The sequence below is a fragment of the Cyprinodon tularosa genome, unplaced genomic scaffold (assembly GCF_016077235.1).
Source record: "Cyprinodon tularosa strain WSP-4 unplaced genomic scaffold, ASM1607723v1 ctg36, whole genome shotgun sequence".
NCBI lineage: Eukaryota > Metazoa > Chordata > Actinopteri > Cyprinodontiformes > Cyprinodontidae > Cyprinodon > Cyprinodon tularosa.
Window position 1 is genome coordinate 269624 of NW_024039074.1, and position 23939 is coordinate 293562.

At 38.1% G+C, this 23939-nt stretch overlaps 1 protein-coding gene and 1 long non-coding RNA gene across 4 annotated transcripts; one reads left to right on the forward strand and one right to left on the reverse strand.

The window, feature by feature from the left end:
* The first annotated feature begins 200 nt into the window (after positions 1–200).
* Positions 201–17691, forward strand: smg6 (SMG6 nonsense mediated mRNA decay factor). Of its 3 annotated transcripts, none has more exons than XM_038295779.1 (19): positions 201–316; positions 2021–4301; positions 4375–4567; positions 5720–5830; positions 5955–6061; positions 6566–6644; positions 8359–8469; positions 8600–8815; positions 9424–9485; positions 9621–9766; positions 9963–10076; positions 12730–12904; positions 13935–14154; positions 14289–14468; positions 14574–14744; positions 14825–14969; positions 15090–15352; positions 16991–17072; positions 17155–17691. In XM_038295779.1, exons 1-19 carry the CDS (start codon positions 226–228, stop codon positions 17283–17285), a joined length of 4878 nt encoding a protein of 1625 aa, XP_038151707.1. In that variant the 5' UTR covers positions 201–225; the 3' UTR covers positions 17286–17691. The 3 variants fall into 3 exon arrangements, with proteins under 3 accessions (XP_038151707.1, XP_038151709.1, XP_038151708.1); XM_038295781.1 differs by having other exon boundaries at positions 14577–14744; XM_038295780.1 differs by having other exon boundaries at positions 12733–12904.
* Positions 11014–11689, reverse strand: LOC119790280. Its single transcript, XR_005281704.1, has 2 exons — positions 11581–11689; positions 11014–11123 (listed from the first exon to the last, which is right to left on the reverse strand). It is a non-coding gene; the product is annotated as an uncharacterized LOC119790280 (long non-coding RNA).
* Positions 17692–23939: the final 6248 nt, after the last annotated feature.

Sequence of the window (23939 nt, forward strand, 5' to 3'; positions counted from 1 at the left end):
TTTAGCAGCACATTTATTTTGTATTATGACGTTTTATTTATGCATCTAAATCAGTCGCTTTAGAAAATCGTAGAATTTGTTCATTTATTCAAATAAATAAATAAATGGACACCGAAATTTAATACTACTATACTAATCCGGTTTGAATACAAAACAATTATCGCTGCGCTTTTAGATTTGATCAGTTCAGGCCACCATACTTGTTGTGTTTGTTTCGAAGCAAAAATGGCGAACGAACTGGACAGAGTGCGAATCTCAGCCGCGGAACTTCGCGCAGAAGCTACAAATTCAGAGCAAATAGTCGATCGTTTCAGCGGTAAGAGAGAGTGCGTTCCGTCCTAGGATGGCACACGATGTTTAAAGACTCGTTAACTCTACTAAAACAGTAGCTGGGTGTCAAAGTTAGCAGGAAGTGCCGCGCGGAACTGCTAACTTCTTATCTAGCTAATGTTGTTAGCCGCACTGCTCTTGGTGTGTCTGTGCTCTAGTGTTCGAGGCTCGAATATTTCATATTACTAAATAACTGTTTAATTGTGCTGCTTATTCTTTCTACCATTTCAAAAGTGGTATATTTAAACATTTTAGTTTTTTATTGTTCAATATAAATATTCATTTTAATTTGTAAAAGGTAAGCCTTGATTTAGAGTGGACGTTAATGACAGTCAGCTCCATTAGGGGATGTTAGTGCTACCTTAGCAACAAAGATAACTTTTTGTTTTAAAGCTCTAATCTAAGTTCTTTTGTAGGGTGTTGTAGTATTTTTTTACGTCTTTTTCAATATTTTGTACTCGAAATTATCAAAGTGATTACACGTTCACTCTACTGCCAGTGGTTATTACTTTGAAATAGATTTTTTTTTAAATGCAGCTCGTGCCCTTTTGTTGCAAAATTATCATGTTTCCTATTTGTGAATTAAGTCTCTTAAAGTACAGAGTTGTTCAGTTACTTTTCAGTTAACACCTGAAGCTTAATGTTTAATGTGTTTGAGATCATTTTCATGAAACAAAACAAAGGTTTTAACCATTTAGCTGTTGAGTTGAATGTTTTGGATATAGTATTAATTTCTTTCATCTTCTGTGAAAAGCTGCATTGGCAGAAAAACAGTCTCACAGCAGGATGCCTCAATAGTTTACGCTGGTGAATGTTCTCAGTCATCCAGGTCATGGTCACTCCAAAAAAAAAAATGTAAAAACAATCCACTGACTATTCCTGAAACGTCTTCAAACCTGGAAACCAAGTCCATTGGATTGTTTCAAAGTTTTCTTTTTTTGAATGAATACTTTACATTTGGTGCTGTGATTTTAGGTTTAAAAACCTAAACAGCCTTCCAAACATTCTTCCTATTAATGTGACCAAACAGCCCAATCTTAGTTACATTTCACTGTAAAGTATTTCTCAAAATGAACCTTCTGTAACTCCAGGATTATGTACATTATTTTCGCCTTTGAGATTTATACCTGTGTTCTAGCATCTCTTGTTGGAAGTAGAAGATCGGTGATGTATCCATAGCAGAAAACCAATCATTTTCACTGAGCTTTTCGGCTCCTTATAACAGTTGTAATACATATTCACCAGGGCTAATGCTGGGATTCTTTTAAATAAATGAAAAATGTGCACAATTACCCTGCAACTTGCTGACTGATCATTATTCAAATATGTATGATGTGTGGGTATATTTTTTTTTTCTGTATTCATGATTTTGATATGGTTCTTCAAAGAAAAAATCTAAATTCTTGGATTAATTTGTGTTTAAAATAAATTTAAGCTGTCGTTGCCGTCTTAAAAATTCTGCAGTTTAAAAAACAGTTAACTTAGTTAGGATGCTTTGAAATGGTTGACAAATTAAATGTAACACTGTTACACACTTTAGTATAAGCAGTTTCTAAACAAGTATGACACGTAATGATGAAGAATGATATTATTATACAATACATGTTTTATTTATGTCTTTGAATGATGCAGATCTTTAATGTTCATATTCAGCATTTTTGGTTTCTTTCTTTCTTTCTACTTTTTCCAGAGGAGCAACAGGAACATAAAAAACACAAGCAGCACAAGAAGCGTGAAGCGAAACGTCCTGACCTGCAGCGTTATCAACCAGTGGCTGGACACGGACGCCGTCATCGAGACAGTGAGGAGGAAGAACCTGGTCAGAGTGATTCTCTAGATGCCAAAACACAGCAGAGCGATCAATCATCACACAGTGACAAGGACAAAGGGTCTGGAAATGATTTAGCTAGACAAGGGTGTACCGACCTGTCAGGTACCAAAAGCAGTGAAGACAGAATGAGAGGTGACGGCAGTAACAGCCTCATCTGTAAACAAAGTACACAATCTGTGGGTAAAACAGATGCAAACAGTGAAAAAAGGTTTGATGAAAATGAAAAAGAAACAGAAGAAGCTTCTGGAGCTGCTAAACCTGCAAAGAAAGTCCGCAAGCCTGACAGAGCGTTTTATCAACCCGGGAGCCGCAGGAATGTGCAGGGAAAAGACAGTGGTGGTGGGAAAGAGGTGGTTAAGCCTTCTCCCAAAAAACAAGGGTCAAACAATGAGCCAGAATCTCTGTCAAGTACAGGTGATGGGAGCAATGAAAAACCAATAGCCAAACATGGAGCAAAAGATAAAGAAATCAATTCTGACTTCAAAAAGAAAACTACAGAACAAGGGAGACTAACTATGGACCCATCAGTGGAGAAAATTATGAGTAAAGTTGAAAAACTCAACATTAAAGAAAAAGGGGAAGCTCAGAGTCATGGCAGCAATTTTGAAAATGTTACCTCTACAAGAAGAGAAAGAGAAAAGAGTTCTCAAGGTGCAGAAACCAAAGGTGAGCAAGAAAAGGCAGCTAAGAAGGAGAAAGGTCATCACCGGAGAAGAGGAGGGGAGAAGAAAGAAGAAAAAGGGGAAGGTGTGGATTTTAAAGGAGAAGATGAATTAAATCAAAGTAGAAAGAACAATCAGCGAAAGGCTGAGAGAGAAAAAGAAAAGAGGGCTCCCGAGGCAGACAGAAGAAAAGTGGATAAACCAGGAGAGTCACGGTCAAGAAAGGATAATCCCAGAGAAACTCATAGCATAAGAGACAACAACAGAGACTTTAAAGACTCAGGAAAAGCTGCTAAAACAGGGAGCCATGTAGACAGGGCTATTGAGGAGCGTGATCGACCAAGATCTAATCTAAATCCCCCTACACCAAACTCGAAGCGTTATTCCAAATCTAATATCCGACACTCCCGGAACAGAACTTATAGCAGTAGTTCAGCGAGCAGCGTAACCAGCCAAGATGGTCCAAGGCCACGAATAGGCAAAGAGAGCGCCAAGTGGCAACGCTTCCCTGGGCAAACTAACAGGGAGTTGGTGAATAAACATGAGGGGCGACAGAGACATTCTTCTACAGAATCACTGGATGGGAGTGAAGTGTGTTACAGAGAAGAGGAGGATAGAAGGAGGAGGAGGAAAAGAAGTGTTGAGAAGGAAGAAATGGGTGCCGTAAAACGAGGGGAGGACAGGAAGACGTCAAAGTCAAGTAAAATGGGAGGTCGAGGAATCCTTAGGGTTTCTTTAGATGATCAGTCATCTATCCCAAAGGATAGCTCAGTTCCTCGTGGCAGAGGGAGAGGCATCCTGGTGCTTCCCGCCCGCACCGAAATCTCTCACTCACCTGAAATGGGGCAGAGGCTGTTTTCTGCTGGAACTCGGGGAGGAGCAGCTGGCAGGAACAGAGGAGGCCGAGGAGGAGGAGCAAGACGTCTCTGGGATCCAAATAACCCCGACCAGAAACCTGCTCTTTCCAACACTCCCTCATCCAAGCATTCGGCTCTCAAACAGCCACTGTACCTTCAGGCTGGGACTGGATACGGGCAGCTTCACTTTCTGGACACAGATGATGAATTAGCCGGCAGCCCTCCGGTGCCACAAGGGGATCACTTCCAGTCCCAGCAGGCTGCTGCTATGGCGTACTACAAATTTAAAAACTCTGACAACCCTTACTGCTACCCCATACCCTCCAATAACACACACAATCCAAACACCACAACGGGGCAGCACTTAGCTTACCATTATGACATCGGGCCGTACCAAATGGCTTCCCTTAATGGTACGTACCCGAGTCCAGGTACTAGTCCATACAGTGGTAGTTATAGGGGGGCAGCATACACCCAACCGGCTATAGGAGGTGGTCTGACATATGAAGAGGACATGGGGAGGCTGCTGAAGGCTGCAGATGCACATGAACTTCAGCTCAGTAACCTGATCTCCAGGGACAGAGTCAGCGCGGATGGCTTGGACCGTATGTCCCAGCTCAGGTGAGCATTGCTGGAAAAAGTGTGTTTATACTTCAGGCTCGCAATATTTATCTGTCTATGTTGTTTTTTGAAGAGCTGCACTTTTGGGGCTGTATGAGCGGATAATTCTGACAGATATCGAGTTTTCCGACTCCAAGAACGTGGATCAGGCTTTGTGGAAGAACGCGTTCTACCAGGTCATCGAGCGCTTCCGGCAGCTGCTTAAAGACCCCCCCTGTGACGACATGCACGATATCAGAAACATGCTGCTCACGCTTCTAGATGAGGTGAGAAGCATGAGGACTTCAGGACAGAGAAGGAAGCCACTATGCAGCCTCCTGTCATCACTAAGATGTGAACCTTCTCTCTTTATTTTTTTTTTATTTAAGAAGTAAATATAGACTAGTCTCATTATTACAATTGGAATGCGAAAACAAAAATATTCCTATTTCTACAATAATAAAAAAAAGTCTGTGGTCTCTGTTTCATTTAGAGGTTGCCATATTTGTTTCCCACATAAGCCCCCTGTGCAGTCCTCCAGCAGTGCTTTAAAATAATAATTTTGGAAAAAAAAAAATACCAAAGGACACTTCTCTTTAATAAACACATCAGTGTATGATATAGAGTTAAACAACACATGGATCTACATATTTTATTTTTTTACTAAAACAGCAAGAGCTGTCCTCAGGAGTAAATTGACAAACTAAACATGCTGTGAAAACTAAAATACTTCCCCACTTTTCTCAGTTGATTCTTATTGATTTAAACATATATATATATATATATATATATATATATATATATATATATATATATATATATATATATATATATATATATATATATATAGTTTTTAAGTAAATGTCAAATTGCAGTTGTCAACATGGTTTGCAATCACTAGTACGATAAAAACATCTCTACACCTTTTTCTTAAATATTTTCTTCAACATATTTGTTCAGCCCAAGGTCTAGGTGTTAACAAACAGAGTTTATGTGACCCTAAAGGAAGAATAATTGCTCTTCTAATAATCTTCAACTCAAATAATCTGTGGATTATTGACTGGAGCAAGATGAGACACCAAAGCCAAGTATGTACTACTTAAAGCAACATGGGCTTCTTTAACAAATCAAACAGCACAGCCTATTCACCTTTGATTAAAAAAAAGAACCATGACCTAATGATGTGAAAAAAGTCCTGACAGCAAAGAATAGTGATGATTTTTTTTAAAGATATACATTTTTTTAATCTAATAAACAGAGAAACTGAATGGTAGGCATTGTTAGTTGTAAGTCATAAACATTAGAAAAATAAGAAATGTTAAAGTTCTCAAACTGCAGGTAACCTGGGATGATTAGACCCAGATGTGGCTTTACGTAGTCTATCAATTCATCTTTCATCAGAAGAAAATGTAAAAGTGGGTTTTTCTCTACTTTCACAGGGAGCATTGTTCTTTGATACGCTGCTTCAGAAGCTGCAGGCTGTGTACCGGTTTACATTAGAGGACTACATGGATGGTATGGCCATCAGAACTCGTCCTTTGCGTAAAACGGTATGTAAATACTGCTTTTTATTTTGTGAGTGTATATAACCTGTCAGAATTGTATTGATGTGTGCAAGTCACACTTATGTTTTAAGTATAATATTGTTCTTTGTGTTTGTATTTGTATTTTTAGGTAAAGTATGCACTTATAAGTGCACAGCGATGCATGATTTGTCAGGGTGATATCGCACGCTACCGAGAACAGGCCACTAACTCTGCCAACTATGGCAAAGCTCGCAGGTAGGCAGATCTTTTAGAGGGATTTCTGTAAATCCTTAAAAACACACATGGTCTTCTTGAAACTTTTATCAGTAAATATTTATTTACTTGATTGAACAGAATCAATCACAGTACTTTTGTTTTTGAATAGCAATGTCCATGGACAACCCAGTTAGGAGTTATTATAGCATAACATAGTAGCCATGTTAGATCCCAGTTTGATTCATTGCTGTCCAATTTTTCTCCTCTGTCTCAGCAATGTGAAGCATCTCTCAATTATTTTGATTCAGTAGAATATGAATGAAGATGTTAATTTCTTTCAAAAACTCAATTAATTTTATCTGTTTGCTACTTTTTTTTATGCTTATCTGTTTGTTATTCCTAAAAAGTTTATCTTAGGTTAAACTGCTGTTCTTGAAAAATACATTGATAAATGTCCTAATTGAAATGCATATTCTTCAGCGAATTATTGTTATATTTAATTTTTTAATAATGTTGGGTGTTCATCATTTCTTTTTTCTATAGTTGGTACCTGAAAGCTCAGCAGATTGCACCTAAAAATGGACGACCCTACAACCAGCTGGCCTTGTTGGCAGTTTATACAGTAGGTGATGCCAAGATAGTAAAAACAAGTATTTTGAAATGTATTCTTATCTTGATTTCTTTCTTTTTTTTTTTTTATTATTAGTTTATTTATAATTCACATAAATTAGTTTATTTATAATTCATATACCATTACCTAAGAAAAGCCTAATTTTCAGTCAGTTTCATTTACCGCAATTTTCAGACTATTAGCTGCACCTGAATATAAGCCGCAGAAGCTAAATTGCATGATTTGTACATATACAAGCCGCACCGGACTATAAGCCGCAGGTTTTTTATGTTTAATGTCCGTCTTTCTCACTGTCGTTCTGTCTCGTACCACTCGCGGTAGAAGTCCGCTTCTGGAGGACCTACGCATTAGGTATTACCGTTAGCTGTAAAAGTCCATAGATAAGCCGCATTGTTATATAAGCCGCAAGGTCGAAAAATGGGGAAAAAGTCGCGGCTTATAGTCCGAAAATTACGGTAATCATTTTTTATTTTAAGTCACTGACAGAGCTAACGGATATAATCATTATTTCTAGTTGCCGTTCAATAGCTAGATTGACCCCTGGATCATTCATTTAAACTTGACATGTGGGTCTTAAACACTTTTTCTAAAACATTTATTACAAAAAAGCTTTATGTTTGTGTAGCTTAAGCTCTAGTCCTCTGATAACCTTTGTCTTTCAAGTGTTTAGGTTCAGTTAACCTAAATCCAACAGTTGAATTGCATTTTGACATGCCTGTCAGTAGTGCAAAGAATGTCATCATTTAACTTAAATATGCTAAAGCAGAGATGTACCTACATATCTTAATACACCAGTCCTGAAATAAAAGACCTGTATTTAGAGAAAGTAAAACAGAGCTTTAACACACTGTCATTCTTAGGTCACTTTCACAGTTTTTTTTTTCATGCTTCCTAAAAATCCAGAGTATTATTTTTAATAACACTCTTAAAAATCTTGAAAATGCAATATGAAAATGTTTACACACTCAATCTTTGTTAATGTCTCAGCTAGAGTGGATGTATAAAAACTGCCTCATGTACCAAATTAGGGCTGAAACAAATAATCGGACTGATCGTGATTAATCTATTTTTGAAATGATCATCAACTAATTAAATAATCGACCAATCGTTAAATGGAGGGTAGAGACTCTAAAACATGCCTTTACCTGACCGAGCAACCCACTTACAGCAGTAATTATAAAGAAACTGTAAAAACATTTAAATATTTTTCATTTGAGGTAAAAAAAAAAAAAAAAGAAAATAGGTCAATATGCTTTATCCAGAACTCATTTTAGTTTCACCTGGTTTGATTTTATAGAAAATCTTCTTTAAGGAACCTTTGGCTGTGCCATTATTAATCGATTGATCGAATAAATAATCAACAGATAAATGGATTTGCAAAATAATTGTTAGTTGCAGCCCTATACCAAATGTAAACCTCGAACCTTTTAAGCTATAGTTATAGAAATTAATTGGATATAATTGATAGAAAAGTTATATATGTTTTGTCCAGTCGTAGGTGTTTTGGTTCAGTCACAATGATCAGTATTATCCTTCATGATGTCTGAGCTTTAGTGTTTAAGAAAGACTTAGCTAAAAGTTGTTGGTCCTTTCTTAATTTAATGTGTTTAATTAGGGCCTAAGACACCAAAATATTGGAGTAAATATTTAACATAACATACAGTATGATGTGTTTTAATTATTTTTCTATCTTTTTCGTCTACAGAAGAGGAAGTTAGATGCTGTGTACTATTACATGCGCAGTTTGGCAGCCTCTAATCCCATTCTGACAGCAAAGGAAAGTTTAATGAGCCTCTTTGAAGAAGCTAAGCGCAAGGTAAGTCATCAAAATGCACAGTGTTTCTGAGGAAGCAGTCATCAGCCTTTTTTAAGTCTGCCATTTGAAGTTTGATTTCCACAATGGAAACAGAACACGTTCATGACGATCATAATCTTTATTTTAACAGGCTGAACAGTTTGAGCGAAGAAGGAGGCAGGAGCATGAAGGAGGTTCCCAGGGTCCAGCAGTGAAAGGGAGACGAAAGTGGGATGATGGCGCCCGTGTTGAGGTTTGGATCCGCCCTGGTGGCCAAACAAGAACCCCATCATCTCAGAGAGGCGGCAGCCAGTCCAGCAGAGACTCCGAACAGGATGGAGAGCTTGGCAGTCTTAGTGCTGCTGAGGTAAAATATCCCTTCTTTTCTGCCTTGCTAAATTTTAATGGGTCAGATACCATTAATTAGATCCACCATTAATGAAAAAATTTATTGTATTAGAAAATACTCATGTATAGCGACTTCCTGGGAGAGGTTGTCCTCCAGAACTCTTTAACTTAACTTTCTATTTTTAAATGTACAACTTTTTTTTTCTTTTGTTGTTTATAAAACCTGTTTGAACAGACAGAGGGTGTGTAGGGCTATTTATAGATTTACTTTACTCACCCTTTAAACCTGCTTAACTATCCAAACAACAAAATATACTTAAAATAGTTGAACTAAGACCAGTCAAATTTCTCCACACCAAGCTTTCTACACATGTCTCTTTGAGAGGGATTGCAACACCTAATTCATTGTTGGTTTCACCCAATTCATTTGGCTCTATAGTTTATAATATCATGTGTCCACATCTTAGTTTCTTCCATATGTTTTAGAATATGCACTTTCTTGATATTTGTCCATGCAGCAAGATGTTAGTAACTGTTAGTGTACTGTAGTATATGGCACAAATACACTACTTGCACAGGGATGAATATTTTTTTTGTTGTTTACTTTTCCCCTTCTCTTTTTTTTAGCTAAATAAGCGATTCATTTTAAGTTTCCTGCATGCCCATGGAAAGCTCTTCACTAAGGTTGGGTGAGTCATGACTCCTAATGGGGTTCATTTGTAGATTAACAAAACCAAGCTGTTTAAATGAAGCTAGAATTTTTCTCATGCCTTTTGTGCCGCATAAGTTTTCTAAATGTGTGATGTTGTGTCGCGGCTTCACAGTATGGAGTCTTTCCCTGGAGTGGCGAGTCGTGTTTTAAAGGAGTTTAGGACTCTTCTTCAACATGGCCCTTCACCGCTCGGGTTTACAAACCTGCTGCAGATCATTACCATCAACATGTTTGCTATATACAATGCACATAGTAGAGGTAAGTTTGCATATTTGTTTTCTAAAATTTGCTGTAGGAATTTAAATTCAGACAACTTTGCAAAGTTTTGAGTTTGCTGTGTAAATAGTTTTTTTTATGTAATTGGGCATTGTATTTAACTTCTTAAATGCAAGATTTAAAAAATTAATAAATGCCCTAATTACACACAAAAAATAAAGTTATTTTTCTTTGCCAGGTGAAGAAGGAGATACCCGATCTGTCTTATTAGAACAAAGCACAGCTCTTGGCCTCAGTATGTTTGCCTTGCTGGTCCAGCGATGCACGGAGCTTCTGAAAGAAACTCCCTCAGGTAAATATTTCGTCCAATTCTTTTGAACAAGACTGAGACCATTTTAATGTTCCTTATTTTCCCAGATCACAAGTTTTACATCTCTCTAAGAAAGGATGGAAGGTGGTTAGTATGGGGCCAAAATGGTAGCTTTAATATTTGCAAATGTGTGTGGAGAGTTGTGTGTCTGTATCTCGATTTGTGTGTGTGCAGTGGGATTTGAAAATGTGTAAATAAATCTGTAAATGTGTGAGGAGATTTGTGTGTCTGTACAACAATCTGCAAATGTGTAAAACTACTTGTGTGTAATCCGTTTTGCAAATGTGTAAAAAATCCACAAATCTGTATTCAGATCTGCAAATGTGTACTGAGACTTGCAAATGTGTAAAAAATCCACAAATCTGTATTCAGATCTGCAAATGTGTACTGAGACTTGCAAATGTGTAAAAAATCCACAAATCTGTATTCAGATCTGCAAATGTGTACTGAGACTTGCCAATGTGTAGATCAATCTGTAAGCACACACAGAGACACTTGTGTCTGAAGTATTTTCGCTTCAAGACCCAGAAATACAGACAAATCATTGGTTACAAGTCAAGCGGTTTTTCGGTTGGCTCTCTTTACACACGTGATTTTTGCTACTCTTCTGCCGCGTGAGATGCACAAATGCGTAGAAGGATTTGTATGTGTATTTTCGCGATTTGTAACCCCTTGCGCAGGCTCACATGCTGCCCTGACCGCAGGCTCACAGGCTCACACACATCCTCTTTCTGCTGCGGCAGTTCAGCACAACTTGCTTCACATACAGCCACATACCACCAGTTGGCGGTATTGTACAGTACGTGACGTTACTGGGGTCCTAGGGGTTGTACCTGCTAAGTTGAGAGCAATGGAATCCCGTCAGCTTTCTGTAAGTATATTTCTTTAATTTTTCCTATAGTTTGCATTAGTAAAACAGTTTCTTCTTCTTCTGCTTCTGTTTTATGGCGGTTGGCAAGCAACTTTATGATGTGCATTACCACCATCTACTTCAGTGGAGTGTGGATCGGGATGCTATGTATTTTCCCACTGAAAAATTAAAATAAATATTAACAATATTTACATAAATAAACTTATATCCTTTCTACCAATTTCGTTTTTTCAGGATTGTTTATCAAATTACAAAAATAATCATAAGTAGATTTTTTTCCCCCAACATATCTTGTATATTTAACTGTAATTTATTTTCTTGTAACCCTTCTCTCCATAGAATATTTATAACATAACAACAAAACATGCTCCACCGTCTCCCCTTGATAACAAAAACCACAACCTCCTGTTCCCATTCTAAATAAGTTTCCATTTAACCCCGTGTTTCCGAAACTTAATCTAGATATAACCTCTTTTTTATTCCTTTCCGTTCTCCTCATTTCACCAATTTTCCTTTGAATACTATAAAGCCAACTTCCAGTTCTATGCTCTTCCCACAGCTTCTGCCATCTTTCCGTAACCTTTTGTTTAATAATATATTAAATTTTTTCCTTACTGAATGGTATCAATATATCATCCTTGTCACGTCAACTCCCGCAGCGGAGGAAAAAAAAAAGGTAGAGGCTGTCTGTGAGCCTGTGAGCCTGCGGTCAGGGCAGCATGTGAGCCTGCGAGCCTGCGCAAGGGGTTTACAAATCGCGAAAATACAGATACAAATCCTTCTACGCATTTGTGCATCTCTCGCGGCAGAAGATTAGCAAAAATCACGTGTGTAAAGAGAGCCAACCGAAAAACCGCTTGACTTGTAACCAATGATTTGTCTGTATTTCTGGGTCTTGAAGCGAAAATACTTCAGACACAAGTGTCTCTATGTGTGCTTACAGATTGATCTACACATTTGCAAGTCTCAGTACACATTTGCAGATCTGAATACAGATTTGTGGATTTTTTACACATTTGCAAGTCTCAGTACACATTTGCAGATCTGAATACAGATTTGTGGATTTTTTACACATTTGCAAAACGGATTACACACAAGTAGTTTTACACATTTGCAGATTGTTGTACAGACACACAAATCTCCTCACACATTTACAGATTTATTTACACATTTTCAAATCCCACTGCACACACACAAATCGAGATACAGACACACGACTCTCCACACACATTTGCAAATATTAAAGCTACCATTTTGGCCCCATAGTTAGTAAATAAGTTCTGAGCGATTTGTTTTGTGATAAAGATGGAAGTGAGCATAAAAACAGTTATTCTAAACCAGCTGCTTTAAGAAAAGTTATATTTCTTTATTTTTTTGCTGGAATTGATTTCAGCAGGAAAAAGATCGTAAGAAAAATCCCAAAAACTATGGTTGGTTTTTGTGTTTCCAAACAGCCATTACAGTTAGCTGTGTTTATCTCTCTGTCATGTTTAGTTTTTGTTTTCCCATAACTTGTCAATAATGCATGACTTGCATTGCTACATGTGATGCACCAATAAATAATATATATTTTATTTATTCACAGGTTGGGCTTTTTAAAACCACATTTTCTTCTCTAAAGGAGCTATGCATTCTATTCATTAAATAAACAACAAACTAGCCAAGTATTATTACGAATGGTTGATGCATCCATTCAGCTGTGTCTGACTAAATGATGCGTATGATTCAATTTAAATGGATAAGCATAGTGTTGCTCTCTGTCAGAAGCAGTCCCAGTGGCGGATGGAGAAGAGGAAGAGAAAAGCGAAGAGCTGCAGGGTATGGTCAAAGTTTCTGCATTCCCGCCGGGGTTGAGAGAACTACTGCCCAGCATCAAAGTGTGGTCAGACTGGATGTTAGGACATCCAGAAGAGTGGAACCCACCCCCATGCAGCCTAGAGTGAGTACTTTTGTGGTCTTAAATATAAATCTTCTATGGCCCATCTCCTGCGCTCCATTACTCTACACACTTTGGAACAAATGGCTAAACTGCCTCGCTAGCATTCAGCCAAGCCCTGCAGATCTATTTGCAGGAGCTAATGTTAAGTTGTGTTGAAGCAGAGATGCACTGTATAGTTCCAAGACAAGGTCCTTGACTGAAGTGTGAGACCACTGTAAAATTATTTGTATAAAAACCATGAAGCTAATTTTGTTTCATTGTGTGTTTATGTGAAAGAGCACAAAAGAGCTCTGCATAACCAAGGAGGTATTTTTGTTCATAAATGAACCCACAAAATTAAAAATAAAACATCCCATCACATGAGTCAAGTGATCTACAACTGGAACTTACTGCTGTGCAAAATGATAAAGAAGATCAGAAGTATTTGGAGAATGACGGCGTGGCAGATTTGAAGATTAGAGCCATGGTTCAGCCACATTGATATAACTTAGAATTTTCTGCTGCCACTTGATTTTCAAGAGTTATCACGTGAACAAACATAATCATGTTTGATTATTATGACTTTTTTTAATTACAATGCTGATGTAGTTGGAAAAAAACAAACAATTTATTTCCTTTTTAAAGTAAAGAAAAGCATACATCTATTTGAAAGAAACATGGAAACATCCTATTTAATGGAAATTTGTTATTTATAGAAGATAAAGTAAAAAAAAATATTTCCAACTTTATGACAAGAAAGGTACATTGAAGTTACATTCCTGGTATCCAATGCACTTATTCAACAAAAGAACCTTAGAAACTCCTAAAAACTGAATTATTCAGGTGTTTTTGTTTCCTTTGTTTTATCACTGTTAGCCAAAGTGATAAAACTGTTTATTTAGAGCTACAGTGGAAGGTTCTAAGAACCACTTGTGTCTCTGGAGCTGCAGTTTGCTGAGCCCTCCTCTAGTGCCAATGCAGTCAACCACCTATAGAACACATCCTCTAATGCAATCTCCTCATGACTTCATGTGATGATTCCTTGATCAAGGTGCAGTCCAGATGTTTGGCAGTGTCTTGCTGACTTGTGTAATGCTCTGGCCCTTGTGGACCATGAGGAGATGCCTCTCTACAAGATGGATACGGATGAAGTAGAGGGTGACGAGGAGCTGACCATGCTTCAGTTGAAGGAAGACAAACTGCTTGCTGGCTTTGTGCCACTGTTGGCTGCGCCTCAGGAGCCATGTTACACAGACAAACACACCGACATGGTCAGTGGTTTGTAAAGCACTGGGTGAAAATAAAAGCTTGTGACCACATGCTTTTATTTTCAATATTTTGCATGTGTCCCAAAGTTTCTATGCTGTGGTTTTCGGCACTACTATCTTTCATTCTCTTGTCTCAGGCCATAGCAGAGGATTGTAAGAGGGTAACAGTATTGAAGTACTTCCTAGAGGCTTTGTGTGGACAAGAGGAACCTCTGCTGGCCTTCAAGGGAGGCAAATACATATCAGTCGCAACCTCTCCCTCACTGAACCACTCAGAAGATGCAAGGAGCAGGCAGGATTCTTTAACAGAGAAAGAGGTGAGTGTCTGTGCTCTCCTTTCTCTAAATCTACTGCAGGAAACCAAAACAATAACACCTGCTGTTGGCAAAAAGCTGATCTCATTCTCATTATCGTCTGGTTAGCAGTCCGATGACGTCATACTTGAGGGCGAATCTTCTCTGTCTGGATCAGAAGAAGAGGAGGATTTTGAGGAGGCAGGAGACAGCGAAAACGACATCAAGGAGCTAAAGGCACGGCGGCAAGCCCTCGCTAGCAAGCTGGCGCAGCAGCAGAAGCGCAGGGACAAAATAGAGGTAGGAAACAAAGTATGGATGACCTGTATCGGTAAAGCAATCTGAGACAAAGTGGAGCCTCATGATTCTTTGTGTTTCAGGAGGTGTTACAAACCGGTGGCCAGTTAGAACTGGAAGTGAAGCCCCTGTTTTTGGTCCCAGATACCAACGGCTTCATCGATCACCTAGATGGGCTGAAGAAGCTCCTTCAGTGTGGAACCTACATAATAGTTGTGCCTCTCATTGGTTAGAGAAACAAAGAAAACATGATCATTCAAATGATGAATTAAAAGTTTAAATATTAAACGCCACATATTGCATTTATTCAATTTTTGTGTAGTGACTTTCTTTTGCTTTCTCTTCCAGTGATAACAGAGTTGGATGGTCTGGCTAAAGGCCAGGACCCTTCTGGGGGGGCAATGGGGACAGGAGGACGAAGCACTGGTAGTCGAGGCAACTATAATGTGAGTATGAGCCACGTGCGGGCCGTGCAGGAACAGGCTCGTTCTGCGGTGGCTTTCCTAGAGAGGGGCTTTGAAGGCAGGGAGCCATGCCTCCGAGCCCTAACAAGCCGAGGGAATCAGCTGGAGTCCATCGCCGTCCGCAGTGAAGACACATCAGGACAACAGGTAGGAGCCTTGCTGTTTGCAGTTCCTTGCAACATAGTCGTACCCCTTCTTGAAATATTTAAATTTTCAGGTATTATTTTTCATGTTTGAACCATAAAGTTGAATTTCTTTGAGTTTCATATAAAATATCAAAGCAATTACTATGTAGTCAATTTAAAAGGAATTCATCGTTTTTAGGATAAAAATGTTCATACCGCTAAATAAAATCAATTGCAACACACTTAATTTTACAAAAATTTAGATTAGGAAGTGTAAAGTCAAATATACATGTATCTTTCTGCCTTCAAGGTCCAGCTGGCAACACAGAGATGAAACATTTCTACTGACATCATTATGTACGAGCAGCAAATAATTAATAACCTCGTTTACACCTTCCCTCTATGTGAATAGAGTCTGTATCGTACTTCAGTCTTCTAGCCTGGGTGGAACGGTTCACAAAATCCACGGTTTCGTGGTCACGGTTTTCGGTTCGGTTCGGTACATGTTGATTGTTAGCCTAACATGTTGGCCGTGTTGCTGTTAGCATAAACAAAACGTGTTGCACAATGCTTGCACACCGTTTTTATCCACAACTTTCTTTCCGCCGTCATGGTAGGTCACTCTAAAGTAGTGGTCCCATACAGCAGACCTATAAAGTGCTGCTGGCGCGTCTTCCAACTCCTGTTCTTTCCCACTCGCCATACCCACACAATTCTCCACAACAACAGATTTTTTTCTGCTACAAGCGGCTATGCTGCTTCGCTTCTTCTTCTTCTTGTTTACTACTGGTGGTTAGCTTTGGTCGCAGTACCGCCACCTTATGCTCTGAAGTGTGAACGCTTTGCCTATGAGAAAAAGGAGCCGCGCATGAACCGAACGCAACACACGTGAATCAAACCGAGACAGTCGAACCAATTGGTTCGGACGGTTTACATAAACCGTTCCATCCCTAATATATATGTATATATATGTATGTGTGATTTATTCCTTTTTTTTCTTTTGTTTATGGTTTTTCCTTTTTTACTCCTTTACTTGCGATTGTTCAGTATTTTGTTTGGATCTTTTATTTTTTTTAATATATTTTTCCAGCAGTGCACCTTTTACCTGTCTTGCTAGTTAAGGCTGATTTATACTTCGAAACTAGGTCATCTGCGTAGGTGCAGTGAACAAAAAGCCGTCCCCGCCCCTCCACAGACACTCCGCTGCACCTCTCCCTAATTGTAACTGACCGCAGACAGTGCCGCAGACAGGAGGCCGGCTTGTTTTGTTTTTATGACCGAAATTGCGGAAAACAACTTGTGAAGTTTGACCAGCTAGAAGATCGAGGTGCGGGAGAACGCTGGGACCCTTTTTCCACTTGGATCCTCGCTCTTTTTCGCCCTCATGTCCCTCTGTTGTCGGACTAAACTTTTTTCTTAAAGTGATGTCACTATGAGCTTCTTTTATTCATTTTGAATAAAGAAACCATTAATTAACCTTTTGGCCAATGTGCAAAACCACACATGCAAAGTAAAATAACACCCCACATGACTTTTAGACTATAGAGCAAACCCCTCTGTCATCCTAACAGAAGAAGATCCCATCTTCAACAACATGCGGTTGTTTTATAACTAACACAAGCCAAACTCATCCCTTTATCTGCTCTCTGTTCTCTTTCAGGGAAACAACGATGACGTGATTCTGTCCTGCTGTCTCCACTACTGCAAAGACAAAGCAAAGGATTTTATGCCTCCTCAGAGAAGTATGTAACAGTGACTCCTTTAAATCACTTTTCACACGTTAAAGTAGCTTTCTGACCTAACTCTGTACCTGACTATAAACAGATGGAACTGTGAGGCTCCAGAGAGAGGTGGTCCTCCTCACGGACGACCGCAACCTGCGCGTCAAGGCTTTGACCCGCAACGTCCCCGTGAGAGACATCCCATCCTTCCTCAGCTGGGCTAAAGTGGGCTGAACCAGAATCGGGCTAAAGTCATAGGGATCTAGCTGATGAAGCCTGCTTGTCACTCAGGAGAGAAGACACTCAAAGCAGAGGAAGAAGAAGGAGATGAGTGGGGAGAGGAAAGGGTAATGAGAACGCAAAGCACCACTTCTTCAGGAATACAAGCAAATAAAGAGCAGATTGGTGTTAATGAGCTAATTTCTCTTAGCGAGGAAGTGTGTGCGTGTATGTATGTTTTAGGATCATCGAGCTTCCCCCCCTTAAGAAAGAATGACTTAATTAGTCTCTAATAGGTTAAAGGAGAAAGAGGTAAAACCGACTTATTGGATCTGGGGGTTACTGCATGCAGCCTGAAACTTCTGCAAGAATAATCCAGATTAAAAGCAGATGATGATGAAAACTCAGTGAGGTAAGCTGTCTGTGATCATTCGTTTGAGTAAGAGAGCAGAATATTACATACGGGTGTCTGCCTTTGAAGGCATCAGCCTGTACTGGTGATCCTCTACAGCAGCGCTGACAGAGCCCAGGGTAGAGCTTGAGTTTTAAGGTTTGTATCAGGAGAGATGATTGTTTGGGCTGAATGACAAGCCCTGTATCCAAATGCAGCACCCAGATAGAATCGTATGAAGACACTGTGTTTCCTGCTTACCCAGGAAATACTTCTTCTTTGGCAGCTTTCTCCAGCTTGATGCTAATGTTAACATATCTGTGCTGAAAAACAAAGTCTTACAAGATTTTTTCTGTTTGTTCTTTTCCCTTTTCTTTATTTCCTGTATATATTGCTTCATTTGATGGACTTAAAAATAAGAAACTGCAATTTCCCTTTGTTTTCTCTTTTTGATATATTATATATATTATTATTTTCTTTGTTTTTTTTTTTTTGTTCTTTTTTTGGTGGGGCCGTGTAACATGTTCAAAACCAGATTCTGTCTGGTGATTTACTTGGTGTTTTAATCCCAGAAAGTTTGTCTTTTGTCATTGCATGGTGGTTTCTCAGACAGCTGTAATCTTAGAAGGGATTTTTTTTTTATCAATTAATGTTGTTTTTTTTTGTTTTTTTCTTCACAACTCTTCAGTAATCTTTAAATTTTTTTAATGAATTTCTTTTAATCAACACTGCCTGTTTGGAAATAAGGCAGTGATAGCTTTTTTATAAATTTTTTTTGGGGTGGTATAAAGTTTAAATAAACATGATAAAATTTGTATTAAAAAAAACAGTCGACAAATAATTGTTGTTTTTTTGTTTCTTTATCCATTGTGTTCAACAATCAGCATCATGTTTGTTTTTCCGTTTTATGAAATGCATCAAAGTTAATACCGTCTGTTATATGTTTGCTTTTTGCACTCGTGTTACTTTTTTGGTGGGAGGGTTTAATGTCAGGGCTTAATGAGATTTGCCTTAATGCAGTGTTTCTCAACTCTGGTCCGTAGGACCCACAGTCCCTAATGTTTTGGATGGGTGTCCTCTCCACCGCACTTAAATTCAAATGATTGTATTTTATCCTGCATGCCATCAAGTAGCCTGTTAATCAGGTGTGTGAGAGAAAGAAAAACAGCTGAAACTGCAGGACAGTTGGCCCTGAGGAGGAATGATGAGAAACCCTGCTTTAATGCTTTCATTTCGATAATCCTGGAATTCCATCACGTTCTCAGAGATGGGGGATCTGGAGTCAACACGTCATTTCTATGTCATGAATTTGTTCTGCCCTGACACAGAACAAGGCGACTCCAATCTGCACAGGTTAAACCAGATTGGACAGATTAATCATAGAGATGATTTGTTGAAACCAGATCCCCCATCTCCGCTTTTTGTTGGTATCAAATCAGCTACTTATGAAAGAAACACTGTTTTTCTTTTGTATATTGAACTCTTGATAGAAAAACAAAATTAGACTTGCAAATAACACAAAGAAATCCAACAATCTGTATTGTTAAGAAAAAGCAGCAAGACAATGCACATCTCTGTGGATTTAATCATTGTGGGGTCAAAAATTGGGTGAGGGTTTTTTCTTGTAAATGCGTGCTTTTGAGAATTCTGTTTTCTTGAGTTTGTGTGGGTGTTTCTGTTGTAAATCTTTATCTGGATGCTTTTTGTGACATCAGCGTATGGCTCCTCCCTAGCTTCCTTCGCCATGTCCCTTTTTAATGTTCAGTGGCATGTAACTCAAACAAAGTTATACTGGAACTTCAGCCATTATTCCATGAGCAGCTTATTTGTTTTTGCCAACTTGAGCAATCAAGAAAGCTGTTTCATTGCTATATGTTGTGTTTTTGGTTCTGTGGCACATTTCAATAAAAATTACTAAACAATCACTTGGTAGTCATGGATGCTCAAATGATGGTGGTTATAAAGAAAAACAAAGATGTCTTGACAAAGGAAAACATTTATTCTCTCAGGTTTCTACATGGAAATGTGGCAAAGAGGTTAATAAAGCACCTTGTGTAATAAAAATAATTAGAAAAACCAAACTCATCTAATTTGAATAATCATTAATTTAGTACCAAAACCATCACTTATATGCAGTTATTGCATTAATGGAAGGTGTATTGGAAGCAACTAGGGCTGCGACTAACGATTATTTGGTTAATTGATTAATCTGTCAATTTTTTCGATTAATTGAATATTCAAAAAAAATTTTAAAGATTGATACACAATTAAACCATGTGAAACAAATGTTTCCCTTCTGGATAGAGCATATTAACAGATGAAAGATGACGTTTTTATGTTAAATTTTGGTCTAAATACTGCTCTAAGTGGGTTTCTCTATCAGCTAAAGGCATGTTTTAAAGTCTATACTCCAGCTCACGATTAATGGATTACAAAATGTGTTGATTATTTCGATAATCGATTAATCAGACTAATTTTTTCAGTCCTAGAAACAACCCACTTCTGCTTTCAGCCCATGCAATGGATATATCATTGAACGGTAGCTCTGGAAACACCAATACTTCACTTAAATATGATTCACAATCCTTCCAAGGTGCTAGTTTTTCATGTGCACCACTTCTATCCTCCATTAACTTCCTGCTCAGACACAGCCTTCTTATCATAGCAGGGATTATTCAGCAACCACAATTTTAACCAAATCAAAATCGCTTTAAGTGGCAATTTCATCAGAAAGGTTCTCCTGCATTGGACTTCGTTGAAAGTGTCGTTGACACCTGGACATACAGCGGGTAAAATAATTCAATTCAATTCAGTTTATTTATATAGCGCCAAATTCACAACACATGTCATCTCAAGGCACTTTACAGTTCAACCAGATCATACAGTCTAATTGATACAAAGTTTTCTATCTAAGGAAAACCAGTTGATTGCATTGACTCAAATACAATCCCTCACACTAAGCATGCTTGTAGCAACAGTGGAGAGGAAAAACTCCCTTTGAACAGGAAGAAACCTCCAGCAGAACCAGGCTCAGTGTGAGCGGCCATCTGCCGAGACCGACTGGGGTTCAAGGAGACAGAAGCAGAGATACAAAAAGCAGCTGTAAAAGGCGGCCCCGTCCAGGAAACACACAAAATAAGTATTGAACACTCCTCCATTTTCTCAGTAAATATTTTTCTAGAGGTGCTATTGATATGACATTTTACCAGATGTAGGTAACAATCTACACACACAAAGAAAACAAACCATAGGTGTCCAGAAATTATGTAGAACATTGTGAAATGGCACAGGGAAAAATTATTAAACACATGGCATGGAAAGCCAAGACATCAGCAGAAATCTGCCAGTAATTAGTGCAATCCTTGTCAATTCAAATTAATATCAGCTGGTTCAGTCCTAAATGATGGCCTTTAAAAAGGTATATCTGATGTCACACAAGAAACATCTCATGATGGGTAAAAATAAAGAGCTTTCTCAAGTTCTTTGCAACCTTAATAATGGCACTGGTTACAGAAGTATTTCTAAACTAAATGATCCATCATTTTGTATCTATATACTGTCATATTCTATGAGTTAGAATATGCATTCTTTGAGCCTCCTTATTCAGAATAAAAGTATATCTTTAAAATAAATCAGTAAGGCTCTGCCCAAAGACACTAGAGACAAAGTTGTACACCTCTACAAGGGTAAAAAGGGCTATGGGGAATTTGCCAAGCAGCTTGGTGAAAAAAGGTCCACTGTTGGAGAAATCATTAGAAATAAAAAATGGAAGAAGCTAAACATGACTGTCAATTTCCCTTAGACTGGGGCTCCATGCAAGATCTCACCTTGTGATCCTGAAAAAGGTGAGAAATCAGCCCAGAACCACAATGGATGAGTTGGTCAAAGACCTGAAAAGAGCTGGGAGATTTTGGGGAACAACCTGCTTGCCTCAGTTAGAGCATTGAAGATGTGTCGAGGCTGGATCTTCAAACATGATAATGACCTGAAGCACACAGCCAGGATAACCAAGGAGTGGCCCTGGAAGAAGCATATCTAGGTTCTGGCGTGGCCTAGTCAGTCTCCAGACCTTAACCCAATAGAGAATCTTTGGGGGGAGCTCAAATTCTGTGTTTCTCAGCGACAGCCCAGAAACATGACTGATCTAGAGAAGATGTGTGTGGAGGAATGGGCCAAAATCCCTTCTGCAATGTGTGCAAACCTGGTGAAAAATCTACAGGAAACATTTAACCTGTGGAATTGCAAACAAATGCTACTGTACCAAATATTAACAATTATTTTCTCAGGTGTTGAAATACCCATTTGCAGCTTAACATACAAATAAATAGTTTTTAAAAATCATACATTATGATTTTTCTATGTTGTTTTAGATTATGTCTCTTCCGGTGGACATACACATACAAAGACAATCCCAGACTCCTCCACAATACCTTTGGTGGTCAGGGCTGTAATTTTAGCTGGAGAAAACACATTTTTTCACCAAACAAAACCCTCGATCTGTTGGAAGTTCCGTTTGACTAACAACTTCCTTCCGAGCTGAGAGGGGGAAAATCAAGAGACCATAAAGGAAGCTGAAGCTAAGAAGTCTGAGTTGGTTCTGGGAAAGTAAACTGGTTCTGAACCAAAATGGAGGGATTCTGTATCCTGTCGCTGTATTATAGGGCAGTTTTCCAGTATCTGACCTACTAGTCTGCCTCTGTTGGGACCTATCCCCCCATTTTTTTAAGCTTTCCCTTAGACCAGTAATAACATATTTACATTTAAACTTTTTGTGTAAGGAGAGAGATTATATGATAAGTAAAGGTTTTTTTCAAGTAAAAAAAACCTAAACTTTCATTATCCAATCGTTTGAGAATCCCCCCATAGTAGCTCGCTTACACATCACTTTTCTTTTCACAGTTATATTCAAATCTGTGGGTTTTAAAGTGACATGTTATTTTTAACTGTGTAAAGTTAGCAAAGACTGCATTGTTTGAACCGAGTTACATACATGATTACATCAACATAATTGTGCAACATAATCATTTCAGCCTGAAAAGCAATCAGAAATGAATTTTGAAATATTAAAATAGCATAATTTGTAGTTTCAGTTTTCTAATAAAAATCTGAATTAGTCATACGGGAGAAAGGATAATCAAGGAGAAGGTGAGAATATTTTTGTTGAGAAACAAGCTCTGTTCCATCTGGTCTTGTCTGAATGTTTGATCTCACCATTTTCAAATACACAATTTAAAAAGAAAATCCACATTTCATAAATATCACTCAACAATTATTGTTTTATTTTACAGCTACCTATCTTTTCATGTAGGTAGCCTGTATGTGCAAGCTTACAAATAACTGCATTATCAATATTAATGGAATTTCATCTCACTGAAAAAAAGTTAAACACCTAATTGTTAGTAGAAGGTGTAGAAACGTGGGTCCAGACCACTTGTCCCTCTGCTGGTCCTCGGAAAAGATCACAGTGTAATGCAGGGGTAACAAATTAAACATCAGCGGGGTACGAATAAAGAAAATCATCAACCAGTAAAGGTCCGGTGACAGTTTTAATTATACTGTTACTTTAAACAGAATTTAACACTGAAATAAAATGAGGTTTCTATGCATCCATGTTATACATTATATTTTTAAATATATATATATATTATAAATATATATATATTTATATGTAAAGAAAATTTCCTCTTTTTAAAATCTAAAGTGTTTTTTGAAGTAGAGAACAACAATTGTTCAGTTTGGTATATAGACAATTTGCTGACTCACATATTTTATAAAACACCTGAACTGACTTTTTGTCTTTTTGTTTTGTTTTGTTTTATTTTCATTTTTTTATGGCTTAATGAGAGCAGTGAGCTTTAGGCTGCCCTGCAAGGCTTTAAACCTGGGTTTAGATGATCAAAGGCGTAGCCAGAACATTTTGAAAAAGGTGGCCTGGCAGTAACCAATGTACGCTGAGGGGTGGTTGAAAGTAGATCGGCACCAGAACCTCAGGGTCAATCTATACTGATCCAACAGGAAAATGAAGAATAAATTCAAATAAAGACAAACTATATGTTCCTCCAACCTTTGCTAACTAATAGACACATATATTTAAACATCCTTGCTTCTTAGTTATAAGTCATAGTGGATAAAGTTCTTTCAGGTTTGATTTCTGGGGCGAACATCTTTTCCATTGCTTAAAATTGATATTTAAAATGACTAATATTTGCAAAAAAATTGTATTGACGTATAAACATAAATATGTTTATTTACGTTTAAAAATATTACGTATTTAAGTT